The following is a 12,700-nucleotide window of genomic DNA, read 5'->3' as shown; positions in this document are numbered from 1 at the left end:
AGCCGAGCAGCTGCTACGTTAGCTTGTTAGCTTGTAAGCTTGTAGCTCCATGTTGGACCTTGTGCTCTCTGGTCCAACAGCAGCTGAAGCAAACTGCCCCACATGTTTGTGATGTCAGAATTTGGTGCAGATGCTTTCAGAAAGCTACATTTGACAGCAGGTCAGGCTTTGAACTCTCAGAGTCTCTTTCTTAATCCTTCCCTCGTCTTCTTCTTTTCACTTCTGAGTGAAAAACACAAATGCCTTCGAGCTGAGACATAAGTCTGTTTATTATAGTCGAACAATGGAGGAGGCGTCCTATTTTTTAATGCTGGAAAATCCCCATTAAAGGCTGCGTAGGAGGGCAGTGATTCAGCATCAGCTGTGGAGATGCTGCAGTCAACTTTAATTTAATGTTTTCACAGGTTTAAAGTTTAGTAAAAACACGACACTACCTTTTCTTATAGAGTTTACATCTTTTGTCTTTTTGTGTCCGAGCTACAGGCCGCAGAGACGTGACGTTCATGTGGACGTGAGGTGGCATGTTCACTTCTGTGTGTCGCCTTCAGATGTAAAAAGCAGCACATGTCGGAGCTCTGTCAGGTTTTGGGTTCAACAACAACTAAAGGTCATACAATAACAGTGTGTAACTATGTTCTGTCTCCAGCTGCCACCCGATGTCAGGAGAGTGCACGTGTCGGCCGGGCTGGTCGGGTCTGTACTGTAACGAGACGTGCACGCCGGGGTTCTACGGCGAGGCGTGTCAGCAGGTGTGTCGGTGTCAGAACGGAGCCGACTGCCACAGCGTGAGCGGGGAGTGTATCTGCGCTCCTGGGTTCACGGTAAGCGCGCCTCGATGAGGGATTTAGGTCAAACACAGTGTGTGTGTGTGTGTGTGTGTGTGTGTGTGTGTGTGTGTGTGTGTGACAGGATGTGACAAAGACTCTCTAACTTTCAGAACTTTTATACTTCTAAAAATATTCACCTGAATCCACAGAACACTAACGGCTCCACGTGCTCTCTAAGTTTATCTGAAGGGGTGATCATTAAAGTTAGCGCTCTTTAGCAGCCCCTAGTGGCAGCAGGGAGAACTGCAGTAACATCTCTGCAATAGAAAAGAGTCTGCGTTCATATTTTTGCTTATCATGACGTCATTTTATGGACTATATTTAATGTTTTCATTTCCCTAAAATCTCTACAATCTAAACCAAATGTTTATGTGAATCAATAAACCAAAATAATTAATAAATGTCTTCAAATTGTGTCATAAATAAAAGGAAAAAAAACAATTGGACACATTTTTCTTTAGATTTTGATAAAAATATAAAAAGAAAAGTTAATGTTTAAAAACATTCTGAATGCAGAAACATGAACAAACATTTCGAAACACTCCAGAACTTATTTGAACACATTTTTAGTTTTTAAGATATTCTCATTTCAGAGTTTAAAGGTGTTTTAATAGTTTCATCTGAACAGAAAGTTTGTTTATTGTGACGTCATGTTTTGGAGCATCTTCAAATGATTCATATAAATAAGATCTGCACAACCTAAAGGTTATTTAAGTGAAGTAAGTTATGCTCCAGCTGTCACGGTTTCTGTTTTCCATCATTTGTAACAGAAACATGCTAACGAGACTGCGTCCGCTCCCGCTGCCTGCTCGGTTTCACCACGTTTCACATCACGTGTGAATCGACGTAATGACACAAAATATGGAAGCGTTAAAGACTGAATGCTCGAACTCATATACATAAATCAGGACCATTTAACGAACGCAGCGCCCGCAGCAGGTTTGTTTTGGAGAGTTTGGACTGCGTTCATCTCACAGAAGAAGCTCCTTCTGCTCGGTTCGGTCCTGGCTCATCAGAACATCCTCAGCTTTCAGACATCCAGAGCGTCACACAACCACATGTGCACTAAAAACATTTCCAAGTACGATGACCTGAGCTCAATCCTAGAGAACAAGTCGTCGTTGTTCGTATGTGTCGTCTCTTCACGGCCGCACAGAAGAGTTTTTCATGGAAACATCAGAGCTCTGTGGGAATCAGAGGTCTGAGACATCGAGAGTCTGGAGGAACAGTGTCTCCTTCCGGCTGCTGGATTCTCGTTAAATTTCACCAACACAGCGACGCTAAACATCCGACTGTTATCAGCAGAATCTGCTCTTTGTCTCCGCTGCTGTTTTATCTGCTCATCACATCTGAGGCCTGCCAAAGAATTAGTCACAAAAAATCTCTGAATAAATGAAAAATCTAAAAGTAGAATAAAAGTTTTCATCCTGTTCTCTCTCTGGCTGCGACCTCCTCAGGGCCCAAACTGCTCCGTCGCCTGTCCTGCAGGAACTCACGGAGCGAACTGCTCCTCCAGGTGTGACTGTAAGAACGGAGCCCAGTGCTCACCTGTGGACGGGTCCTGCTACTGTAAACCAGGTGAGCTGAGGAGGAGGGGGAGAGAGGGGGGAGAGAGGGGGAGGAGACATGAGAACACGCTGGTGTCTTTTTATCAACTTTTAATGCACTTAAAGAAGTTACATTTGATTACTAACTAATCATTAACATTAGTACAGATATATTTATTATTTTTATGTAATATTGTGTTAAATGTTTGGAGTGAATTTGTTTGTGTGTCTGTCAGCAGGAGTTCTGCTGCAGTCTTTCTCTTATTTTCTCTCTTTAAGGCACAAAAACAAACAAAGTCTTCGTCTGAGTCAAAGACTTTTTAAACATATGAGTGACAACATGACTCAATATCTAATCAATAAATATCTCAGGGATTAAAAGTGATTCTCGATCATGTGATCAGGGTGGCACGGGGTGGACTGCTCCATCAACTGCCCCAGCGGTACCTGGGGGCTGGGCTGTAACCTCACCTGTCTGTGTGGGAATGGAGGAGCCTGTAACGCGCTGGACGGTCAGTGTACCTGTGCTGCCGGCTGGAGGGGAGACAGGTGTGATCTGCACTGCCAGGTGAGAGGATGTCTCCACTCCCAGGTGTTTCTGTGGTTAACTAAGTGAATAACGCAGCAGTGAAACCAACTCCTCCTGTGTTCTGTGATGTAGAATCAGTGTTTTTATGAATGGAGTCTGGTGTAACACTTTCCCAGAACTCTTTGTTACAGCTGCTCGTTTAAAAAAGGAACCCCAGACGTAAATACACCAGACTTCTGTTTCTGATGTTTCCCTGCTGAACGTCTGTTGCTCCTCCTCAGGACGGGACGTACGGCCTGGACTGTCGAGAGCGCTGTGACTGCAGCCACGCTGACGGATGTCATCACTCCACTGGCCACTGCAGGTGTCTGGCTGGATGGACAGGTAAGAGTTTATGATTCCCTGTCTCCATGTGAACGTCACTTCCTGCTGACGGCTTCTGATCTTTGCTTCAGTCATGTGAGCGAGACATTTAGAGACGGGGATGTAGTCGTTATAATCCAACCATCATCTACAAGGGAGCTGGAGCCTATCCCAGCTGTCACTGGGCAGGAGGCGGGGTTACACCTGGACAGGTCGCCTGTCAATCACAGGGCTGACACACAGAGTCAGACCAACCTTTCATGCTCACATTCACACCAATGAAGCTAACGAGCATGTGTTTGGACTGTGGGAGGAAGCCGGAGTATGCACGGGGAGAACATGCAGACTCCACACAGAAAGGCCCACTACGTCTGAACCGGGATTCAAACCAGGAACCTTCTAGCTGTGAGGGGACAGCGATAACCACTGCTCCACTGTGCCGCCTGTAATCGTTAAAAAATATGTACAAACGCTTATTTGAAGTTTCAGGATTTCACAGCATCGTCGTATCAATGACACGTCTCACTAACCCACACACACTTATAAGCTCCAGTCACAGAGGCATGATGGGAAATACATATTTACAAAGAGTAGTTAGAGAACGCTCTGAAGGTAGAGAAGGAAACGAGACGTTGTGACACGTGTCTGTGTTTGTTCTTTGTGTTTAAATGAAGCAGAAGACGTGCGACGTTCACCTGCAGGATGAAACCACCGCTTAACAAGCTGCTCAAGTTTTTATGTTAAATGTTCATCAGTCAACTAACTAATCACTGAGCTGTGTGATTTACATGTTCAAGACAGAAGTGTACTCAGTGTGTGTGTGTGTGTGTGTGTGTGTGTGTGTGAACAGGTATCCACTGTGACAGTGTGTGTGCTGAGGGCCGCTGGGGGCCGAACTGTTCTCTCTCCTGTAACTGTAAGAACGGAGCGTCGTGTTCTCCGGACGAGGGAACCTGTGAGTGCGCTCCAGGATTCAGAGGGACCACCTGTCAGAGGAGTGAGTGCTGCAGCATCATCATCATCATCATCATGCTGCATCTTCAACACACAGAAGATATTAAAATAAAGGACAATTTACTTGAGTCTGGATTTGTCTCCATGGTGCTGAAGTTATGAGCTCAGAGTAATGTAAGGTGAATGTTCCCCTTGTTCTCCTGCAGTCTGCTCCCCGGGTTACTTCGGTCACCGCTGCAGTCAGACGTGTCCTCAGTGTGTCCACAGCAACGGGCCGTGTCACCACGTCTCCGGACAGTGTGACTGTCTGCCCGGCTTCAAGGGCGCGCTGTGCAACGAGGGTGAGTCAGCCTGCAGGACACCTGTCGCTTCTGCATGTGTGAAACACCCATGCTGAGCTGGCAGTGAGGATGCTCGTGTCTGAAAGGTGAATGTTTATAACATCGTGCATGTGTTTGGTTGCAGTGTGTCCGAGCGGTCGCTTCGGGAAGAACTGCGCCTGGAGCTGCAGCTGCACCAACAACGGCACCTGTAACCCCATCGACGGCTCGTGTCAGTGCTACCCCGGCTGGATCGGCAGCGACTGCTCCCAGCGTGCGTTAGAACGATGTCTTTAATAATGTTACTGTCCCTTTAAGGTCGTCGTTTCCTCAGGACACCAAAGCTCTGACGTGTCTCTGTCTCTGTGCTGCAGCGTGTCCTCCCGGTCAGTGGGGCCCAAACTGCATCCACACCTGTAACTGTCACAACGGGGCGTACTGCAGCGCGTACGATGGAGAGTGCAAGTGCACGCCAGGGTGGACCGGACTGTACTGCACACAGCGTGAGATACACGCACGCACGCACACACGCACACACACGCACACACACACACACACGCACGCACACACACACGCACACACGCACACACACACACACACGCACGCACACACACACACACGCACGCACACACACACGCACACACGCACACACACACACACTTTTGTTAAAGCAAAGTTATCCTGTATTTAATTTCTTTAAACTTTCTTTAAACTTTTTATTTTAAAAGTCTGGATTATTGTTCAAACTCAGATCAGTGTATTGAACCGAAAGGAAGGAGGAAATTATCTGCTTCATATTCTTCCAAATCAATCGTTATTTTGTCACCATGTGAGTTAATGTTTCAGTTTATGATTGTTATGCATCGAACATTAAGTAAGATAAACATTAGATGTGTCACTTAGTCTGTGACTGAAAAGTCCTAAAAACAAAGTAAAGAGTTGATAACAACCGGAGCCGATCACCTGACGGGCTGATCATTAATACTTCCCTCTGAGATTTTTTCACTCTGTATTTGTTTATCTCAGATCTTTTATTTTGAAAGTGTGTCACCTGACGCGCACTTCCTCCCCTGCAGGCTGTCCGTTGGGTTTCTTTGGGAAGGACTGCTCTCAGATCTGTCAGTGCAGGAACGGAGCCGACTGCGATCACATCTCTGGACAGTGCACCTGTCGCACGGGCTTCATGGGACGACACTGTGAGCAAAGTAAGATACAACACCTTCACACAGCTCACCTGTCTGTCACCTTTCCTTTCCTCCTTACTCTTCCTTTCTTTCCTTCTGTTTTCATGGTTTAATGAGTTTTTAAACTCTGATTTACTCTTTGTTGGTTCAGTTTTTCTTTCAGAGGAACTTCAGAAAGAAAAACTCAACGTGAATACATTTTATCATATTGTGTTGATCTAAGACGGTGCAGCTAAAGCCGACCGGCATACCTTCTATAAAATCTAAAGTTGACTTAATGTCGACGTGTTGTCTTCAGAGTGTCCTCCCGGCTCGTACGGTTACGGCTGCCGTCAGGTCTGTGACTGTCTCAACAACTCCACCTGTGATCACATGACCGGAACATGCTACTGCAACCCGGGCTGGAAGGGAGCTCGCTGCGACCAGGGTGAGGACATGAATAAAAACAGACGGTATTAAGAGTGAGTTTTATTTTGAAAGGGACTAAACGTCCCTGGTTTCCTCTTCCTGTGCAGCCGGCGTGGTGGTCGGCAGCCTGAACAGCCTGACGAGTGCGGCCATGCAGGTGGACACGTATCAGATCGGAGCCATCGCGGGGATCATCGTGCTCGTGCTGCTGGTGCTCTTCCTCCTCCTCCTCTTCGTCATCTACAGGAAGAAGCAGAAGGGCAAAGAGCCCGCCATGCCCGCCGTCACCTACACCCCGGCTGTGAGGGTCACAGCCGATTACACCATCACAGGTACGATCAGGTTCGCCTGAACTAACCGCAGCAGCACTTTTATTGTGACCTGATTCTTGATTCTCGCCTCCTTCAGAAGCTCACCCTCCAACATGTGAGACTCACCCCAGCAACTACTTCTCCAACCCGAGCTACCACACCCTGACGCAGTGCATCAGCCCCCCGCACATCAACAACGGCCCGTATGGGAAGGTGCGACAGCAGACGGAGCGGTAACTCGGTGCACAATGTGTCTGTAATGAATGTTCTGAACGTGTCCCTTCTTCTGTGTCAGACGAAGAACAACCAGCTGTTTGTGAACCTGAAGAGCGTGGATCAGAGGAAGAGAGGACCTCTGGCTGATCACACCGGAACACTGCCTGCAGACTGGAAACAAGGAGACTGCTTCAACGAGCTGGGTGAGCCGCACCGTCAGCCCCTTTCACACAGGAACTACGACACGCTCCACGCAGACGTTCAGGAGCCGTCAGTGAGCAGAGACAAACACGGCTGAGAAACAGGTCAACACATTCTGAGAGTTTCCTTCTCACATGCAGCGACCCGGGGAGAGCAGAGCACGTCTGCGAGTGGCTGTAGTGTAGCTGTAAACATGAACATATTAACAGTAAAGACTTAAAATATATTATATTATATGTAGGTAATCAGACTCTCTCCCTGATGAGCCTTACTGCTCTGCAGCGTAGGCTGATGTCGAGTGCTGCCGGCGATGTTTTCTGCAGGATGCCTTTTTCACCCACGTGCGTGCACATCTGTAGAACACAGCCAATAGGAACGCCCTCTTTCTGAAACAACCTGTGATTGGCTAGACTAAGACAAACAGCAGTTAGCGTACGTCCACTTTTCTCTCAGATCACTTGAACGATGCTGAAATGTAACTGAAAAACAGAGTTACAGGCCAGTGAAGGTGTAGGTGTAAGGGAAGCAACACGCTGATGTAATCAGGTAAACAAGACGTTTATTGTTTACAAGCAAAAGAAAAAGGTGAGCTGTCAGCAGCTCTCCAGAAATAGTTCAGCAGAAAGCGGAGCTGGATGAGGCCGGGACGAAGGGAGGCGCCGAATCAATAACCAAACTAACTCTAAACATCTTCCTGCTGCTCATTTTAGCGCCGCCTCGCTGAGCTACACTTTCACCTTTCTGGCTGCACTAATCTTACCTGTGCAAAAACCAAAACATACACAGAAGCAGCCACCCATAAACTAATGTATGACTAACAAAGAAACTCCCTCGGTGTGGTGTGAAGACGGATGAGCAGAAATAAATCAGCTAACTCCGAGTGCCCAGGTCCAAACTAAAACAACACTCAGGTTCACTCGTACCAGAGTTAAACTTACAGCAGCTTACAGAGCGAGTTAACCCGAACGAGAGACACGTGAAGGTCTGCGCCACAAACAGACGAAGAGGGCGGAGCTGAAGGCACCTGAGAGTGGGCGGTCCAGAGGCGTGGCTTACGGGGGAATCCCGCAGAGGAACAGGTGACGAATTCTTCTTGGTGAATTCCAAGAAATACTCGTGACTGATAAATGGTTGCATCGTCTGATAAAGCTGTGTAAAACAAAGCACAAAGAAAATCCCCTTTTAAAGAACGACCTGATTTCACCTGCTGCTGGATGCTCACATTTCCCACGTGGGGAAGTCGCTCTAACGATTTCGGTGTGTTCAAGAGCAACAAGTCAACGTGAAAAAGAAAACACTTGCCATAATAGTCACTGATCTTTTCAATTTCTCTTCTTACCAGGAGCGTACGGGATCGACAGGAGATACACGGGGAAATCTCTACGAGGTAGGTCCTAAAACTCTCCTGCTCCAGATGTGTCAGCAGCTCGGTGTGACGCTGGTATTCACCACTTCTTCCTCCCCAGATCTGGTGAAGGGCACACCGTATCACGCCAGCTCCTGCTCCCTCAACAGCTCTGAAAACCCGTACGCCACGATCAAGGACCCGCCGCTGCTGACGGCCAAAAACACCGAGTGCGGCTACGTAGAGATGAAGTCACCGGCCAGACGAGACTCACCGTACGCCGAGATCAGCAACAGCAGCCCGACCAGCAACAGGAACGTCTACGAAGTTGGTGAGAGGCTGCAGCGTACGTTGAGCGTTAGTCCGAGTTTCTAGAGAGATGAAAGAGTGCTCTGCTGTGTGAGATAAAGGGAGGGCAACATGTAGGTCATCTTACACAACATACAAAACATATATATTCATGTAAAGATGTGACAGAAGTTAACCTCCTCCTCTCTGAAGGAACACGTCTTCTTTCTTTCCGAGTTGGTCAAAAAGAAACGGATCTCTGAGTGAATCATCACTTCAGACGTTTTCCACCTCGCTAACGACGAGCTCTGACACGCGGCGCGGCCTGCAGCAGCTGAAGACACAGAGACCTTTCTCACACATTGTTGGAGACAGAGCAAAGTAAATATAGGTGTTCGTCAGGTGGTCTCAAACATGACCCCTTGTGACAGAGCTGATGTTTGTGCCCTCTGAATGGGCGACTGTTTTCTTGTGTCATCACTTTTTATAGCTCCAAATATAGTCACCAAATAATCCGTTAACGCGCCCCGAGGACGTTCACACAGAATCAATCAAAAGATGTTTTTGCTCATTTAAAAAAAGCTTTCTTTGAAGCTCAGACAGGAAGTCACTAAGAATGGATTGCGGCCGCTGTTAGCCCCATAACTTGCATTATTTGCCCCCACTATCTGCCCCGTCTGAAGGTCTGATTCTCTTCTTGCACTGATGATATTCAGACGCAAACACGCCACCACTAAAGCCCCATAAAGTTCAGTCTGCTTGTTTTGTGTGTGACTGTGGAGAGAAACTGTCTGCAGCTCCTCTCTGCTCTCAGGTTTAACTGAGCTGCACGCTGACGGAGCTCAGCTCCATGCACAGGTCGATGACGAGCAGGGAGAGGAGGGGGCTGCTCTGTAACACTTTACTGTCCAGACTCGACAGGTGTTTACTAGTTTCACTGTCTGTAACGCAGCTCGTCCCCGTCACACGTAACGGCTCCAGACCGTCTCCACCACCAGCTCTCTGCAGCCGGTTGTCACGGTTTCAGTAGAAACAAGAAGGTTGAGGACCCAGATGCAGACTAAGATATATATTTAAATAAAACAAGATACAAAACAAGGCAAAAACAGACAGCTTACTTCCAGGAATCAAAAACGAGGGAGAAACACAAAAAGCCACGATGAAAATCCACACAGGAAACACGAGGCACGAGGATCCTGGATGGTCACGGACAAGACGCAAATGAACCGGCACAAAAGGGTCGAAACACAGAGACTAAATACACACAGGGTCATCAGGGACAGGTGAGACTAATTAACAGGTGAACACAATGAGGGCAGGGCACACAGTCTGACAAGCGGGAAACAGAACAAAGGAGGGAAGTAAAACAAGACGTGACATACAAGGGGCAAGAACTACAAAGTAAAACAGGAAACACTAGGAACCAAACTCAGGACTACAAAGTAAAACAGGAAATTCTCTACATGCAAATCACAACTAAACCAAGACAGGAACACAAGATACAAACTAAACAACAAGAACTCAAGACAACAAGAGACAAAGTGACCGAAGAAAACCGGAAGTAAGATCAAAACACCAAAACACAAAACAACATCATAACTAAACTAGACTGACTCATGACAGCGGTGATGTTTTCTCTCTGCGCCGTGCTGTTAGCACTGCTGTTAGCGCTGCTGTTAGCGCTGCTGTTTGTGGATTAGACCCTTTTTTTTCAGCCACGAGGCTCATTTTCATAGAACGGAGCCACATTGGCCCCGAATGTCTGCAGAATGACTCATTTAAATACAAACCGCACCGGAGCACACAGTTGTGTCTTGTCTCTGCTGTCTCTGCAGGGCACTTTGAATCCTCTGCGTGTGCTTCGAGAAGTCGAGTCTTTCGTGAACGAGGCCCTTAAAGCTTTATCTCTCCTGTAACTGCCAACCTGTCTGTCTTTGATTCCAGAGCCGACTGTGAGCACCATCCAGGCCAGCGGAGACTGCAGTGGACACGGACAGTTTGGCCAGGATCCGTACGATCTCCCAAAAAACAGCCACATCCCGTGTCACTACGACATCCTGCCAGCCAGAGAGAGTCCGTCCTCGGACCACAAGGAGCCGGACAGCGAATGAGAGCAGAGACTGAGCTCCGGGCTGCAGCTCCAGGACAAACAGGAAACTCTTTCGACCCACAGCGTTCTTCACTCGTCTCCTCGCTGTTATACTTCCACATTATCCTTGTAATCGTCTTCTCTCTGAACAAAGTGTGGACAGAAGAGTTTAAAGGTCCAGCTGTTATCTTTTATAGCATTTTGTAAACTGGATGAAGTCTCTGTAGGTCATCCCACACGAGTGTAGGTCTCAGACGAAGCAGTTTGTGTGATGTGTTTTCTGCTGTCACGTCCTCCCTCTGACCGCCTCCCTGATCTCTCTCGTAGAACTCTCTGGAACACATTCACAAAAGGACGGGCACCTTTACCAGCCGCTGAACATACACAAGACACAGAGAGGTTAAATACATCCCCGCTCTTTGCGTTCACTTCCCTCTATTCAAATCAGATCATTAGCACACATTGGGGGCAGAGCTGGCCCCTTTCTATGCTAATGATCTGACATGCTCGCCACAAACAGCAGCATGCAGTGAGAGGGAGACGATGAGCCTCTTCAGAGAGCAGGTGGGAACTGAAGCGCAGCTTTTATACGGGGTGACAGGCTCACGTTACTACATCAGCTGCTCTCTCTCGGTCGAGGAAGCTGCGTTACAGGCGCTCAAACATCCGTCACACCTGTTGAGTCTGGGCTTCACCATAAACTTAAAGAAGAGCCCTCACAGTCGGGCTCATCGTTTGTCGTGGGTAGCATTAACCCGTCCCGCCTGCGTGCTCTCTCAGCAGACCGCGGAGTCGCTCTCAGCTCTTCTGTGAAGCTGCAGAACTTACAGGGCGTGTTTGCTCTGGTTCTTTAGTGTGATATCCTTTGTGTATTGTACCTTGAGACGGAGCAGACGCTGGTGGGGAGTGATCGCCCCTCAGTGGTCTTTTAGTCTCAAAGCATCAGATTGTCTGTGCTGCAGTAACACGGAGAACCAGGTCCTGAAGGATCCTCTGAGTGAAAAGGTGCTTTAGATGCTTTTAAACGACTTTGTTTCAGCAGCCTGAAGCCTTTCAGAAGTTTCCGTGTGACATTCAGCTCCAGTGAAATCTCTATTTTTATAACAACAGTTAGACAACGGCTAATCTGCTGTCGTGTTCATATCAAAGATGAGCGTGTGGAGGGGACGAGTCGTGGGATCAAGCTGCTGACTGTTTCCTGATCGTCACTCAGTGTTTGAGGAGTGTTCATGTTAACCAAAGGAACCAGTCGTTTATCAGTGTCGCTCAAACTTCTACAATATTCCATTTTATATTTTAGGTGGTTTTTCACTAACTTCACATTCTTTTCTTTTCATTTAATCGTCTGAGACACAGAAAACATCGACTTCATTTCATGTCGAAGATTTTAAACCAAAACTCCTGAAAGCAGGTGTCTCATCTCCTGTGACACCTGGTGTCACTGACAGAAGCACTTTGGGTGAGAGACTCGTTCTCGGTGTGTCACATGTTTCTGACTTCATGATGAGATCAGGAGCGTCTGGCTCTGACCGCGTGTTCAGTGTGTCCCCGTGTGATTGGCATGTAATATGTGTTTTTTATTTATTGAGAGACCGATGTAAACACGGCCGTGTTTAAAAATCAAATATCGTAATGAAAAGATTCTTTGACTGCCCGACAAAATAAACTATCCGGACACGGGGCCGGCTCGTTCCAAGACAAAAGACAAAAAAGGATGATGTAATCGGATGATGTCAGGTGATCAATCAAATCCTTCAGTTTGGGTTCTCGGATTGAGAAACTTTGATCCATAAAATCAGGATGATCCTGATCCCAGCAGAGGGAGGACTCGGTGACAGAACAGAATAAAACTTTTAAGTCGACATTTTTCAAAGATGTTAATACTTATTTTTTTATATTCTGCTCCTGACTTGCTGATTTGTGACAGCACCATAAAACGTTTCGCCAAAAAGTTGTTCATGTCAGGGATGCACCGACACATCGGCTGAACATCGGAATCGGCCGATATCAGCCGTGTGGACAGACATCGGCCCGTCGGCGATGGCAGTAGTTTTTATTAATGAACTGCTTTAACTGTGCAGTAAATGTAATTGTAACATGAAAGTATTCATGTTTGCA

At 47.3% G+C, this 12,700-nt stretch overlaps 1 protein-coding gene across 1 annotated transcript in view; it reads left to right on the top strand.

Annotated features, from left to right (window-relative positions):
- megf10 (multiple EGF-like-domains 10) overlaps positions 1–11,247 on the top strand; it is a 39,446-nt gene extending 28,199 nt beyond the window's left edge. The window contains exons 9-24 of the mRNA XM_069677141.1: positions 647–821; positions 2,285–2,405; positions 2,779–2,942; positions 3,185–3,287; positions 4,117–4,263; positions 4,427–4,561; positions 4,686–4,814; positions 4,915–5,043; positions 5,617–5,745; positions 6,023–6,151; positions 6,240–6,464; positions 6,541–6,656; positions 6,739–6,862; positions 8,203–8,247; positions 8,327–8,536; positions 10,438–11,247. Coding sequence (XP_069533242.1) covers positions 647–821; positions 2,285–2,405; positions 2,779–2,942; positions 3,185–3,287; positions 4,117–4,263; positions 4,427–4,561; positions 4,686–4,814; positions 4,915–5,043; positions 5,617–5,745; positions 6,023–6,151; positions 6,240–6,464; positions 6,541–6,656; positions 6,739–6,862; positions 8,203–8,247; positions 8,327–8,536; positions 10,438–10,604 — 2,248 coding nt within the window. The 3' untranslated portion in view covers positions 10,605–11,247. The remainder of the gene's footprint in view (positions 1–646; positions 822–2,284; positions 2,406–2,778; positions 2,943–3,184; positions 3,288–4,116; positions 4,264–4,426; positions 4,562–4,685; positions 4,815–4,914; positions 5,044–5,616; positions 5,746–6,022; positions 6,152–6,239; positions 6,465–6,540; positions 6,657–6,738; positions 6,863–8,202; positions 8,248–8,326; positions 8,537–10,437) is intronic.
- The last annotated feature ends 1,453 nt before the right edge of the window (positions 11,248–12,700 follow it).

The sequence above is a fragment of the Semicossyphus pulcher genome, unplaced genomic scaffold (assembly GCF_022749685.1).
Source record: "Semicossyphus pulcher isolate SPU_LCO1_2020_fin unplaced genomic scaffold, fSemPul1.0.p SCAF_28, whole genome shotgun sequence".
Classification (NCBI taxonomy): Eukaryota; Metazoa; Chordata; class Actinopteri; order Labriformes; family Labridae; genus Semicossyphus; species Semicossyphus pulcher.
The sequence above is the reverse complement of the archived record's forward strand: the minus strand, read 5'-3'. Positions and strand labels throughout refer to the sequence as shown.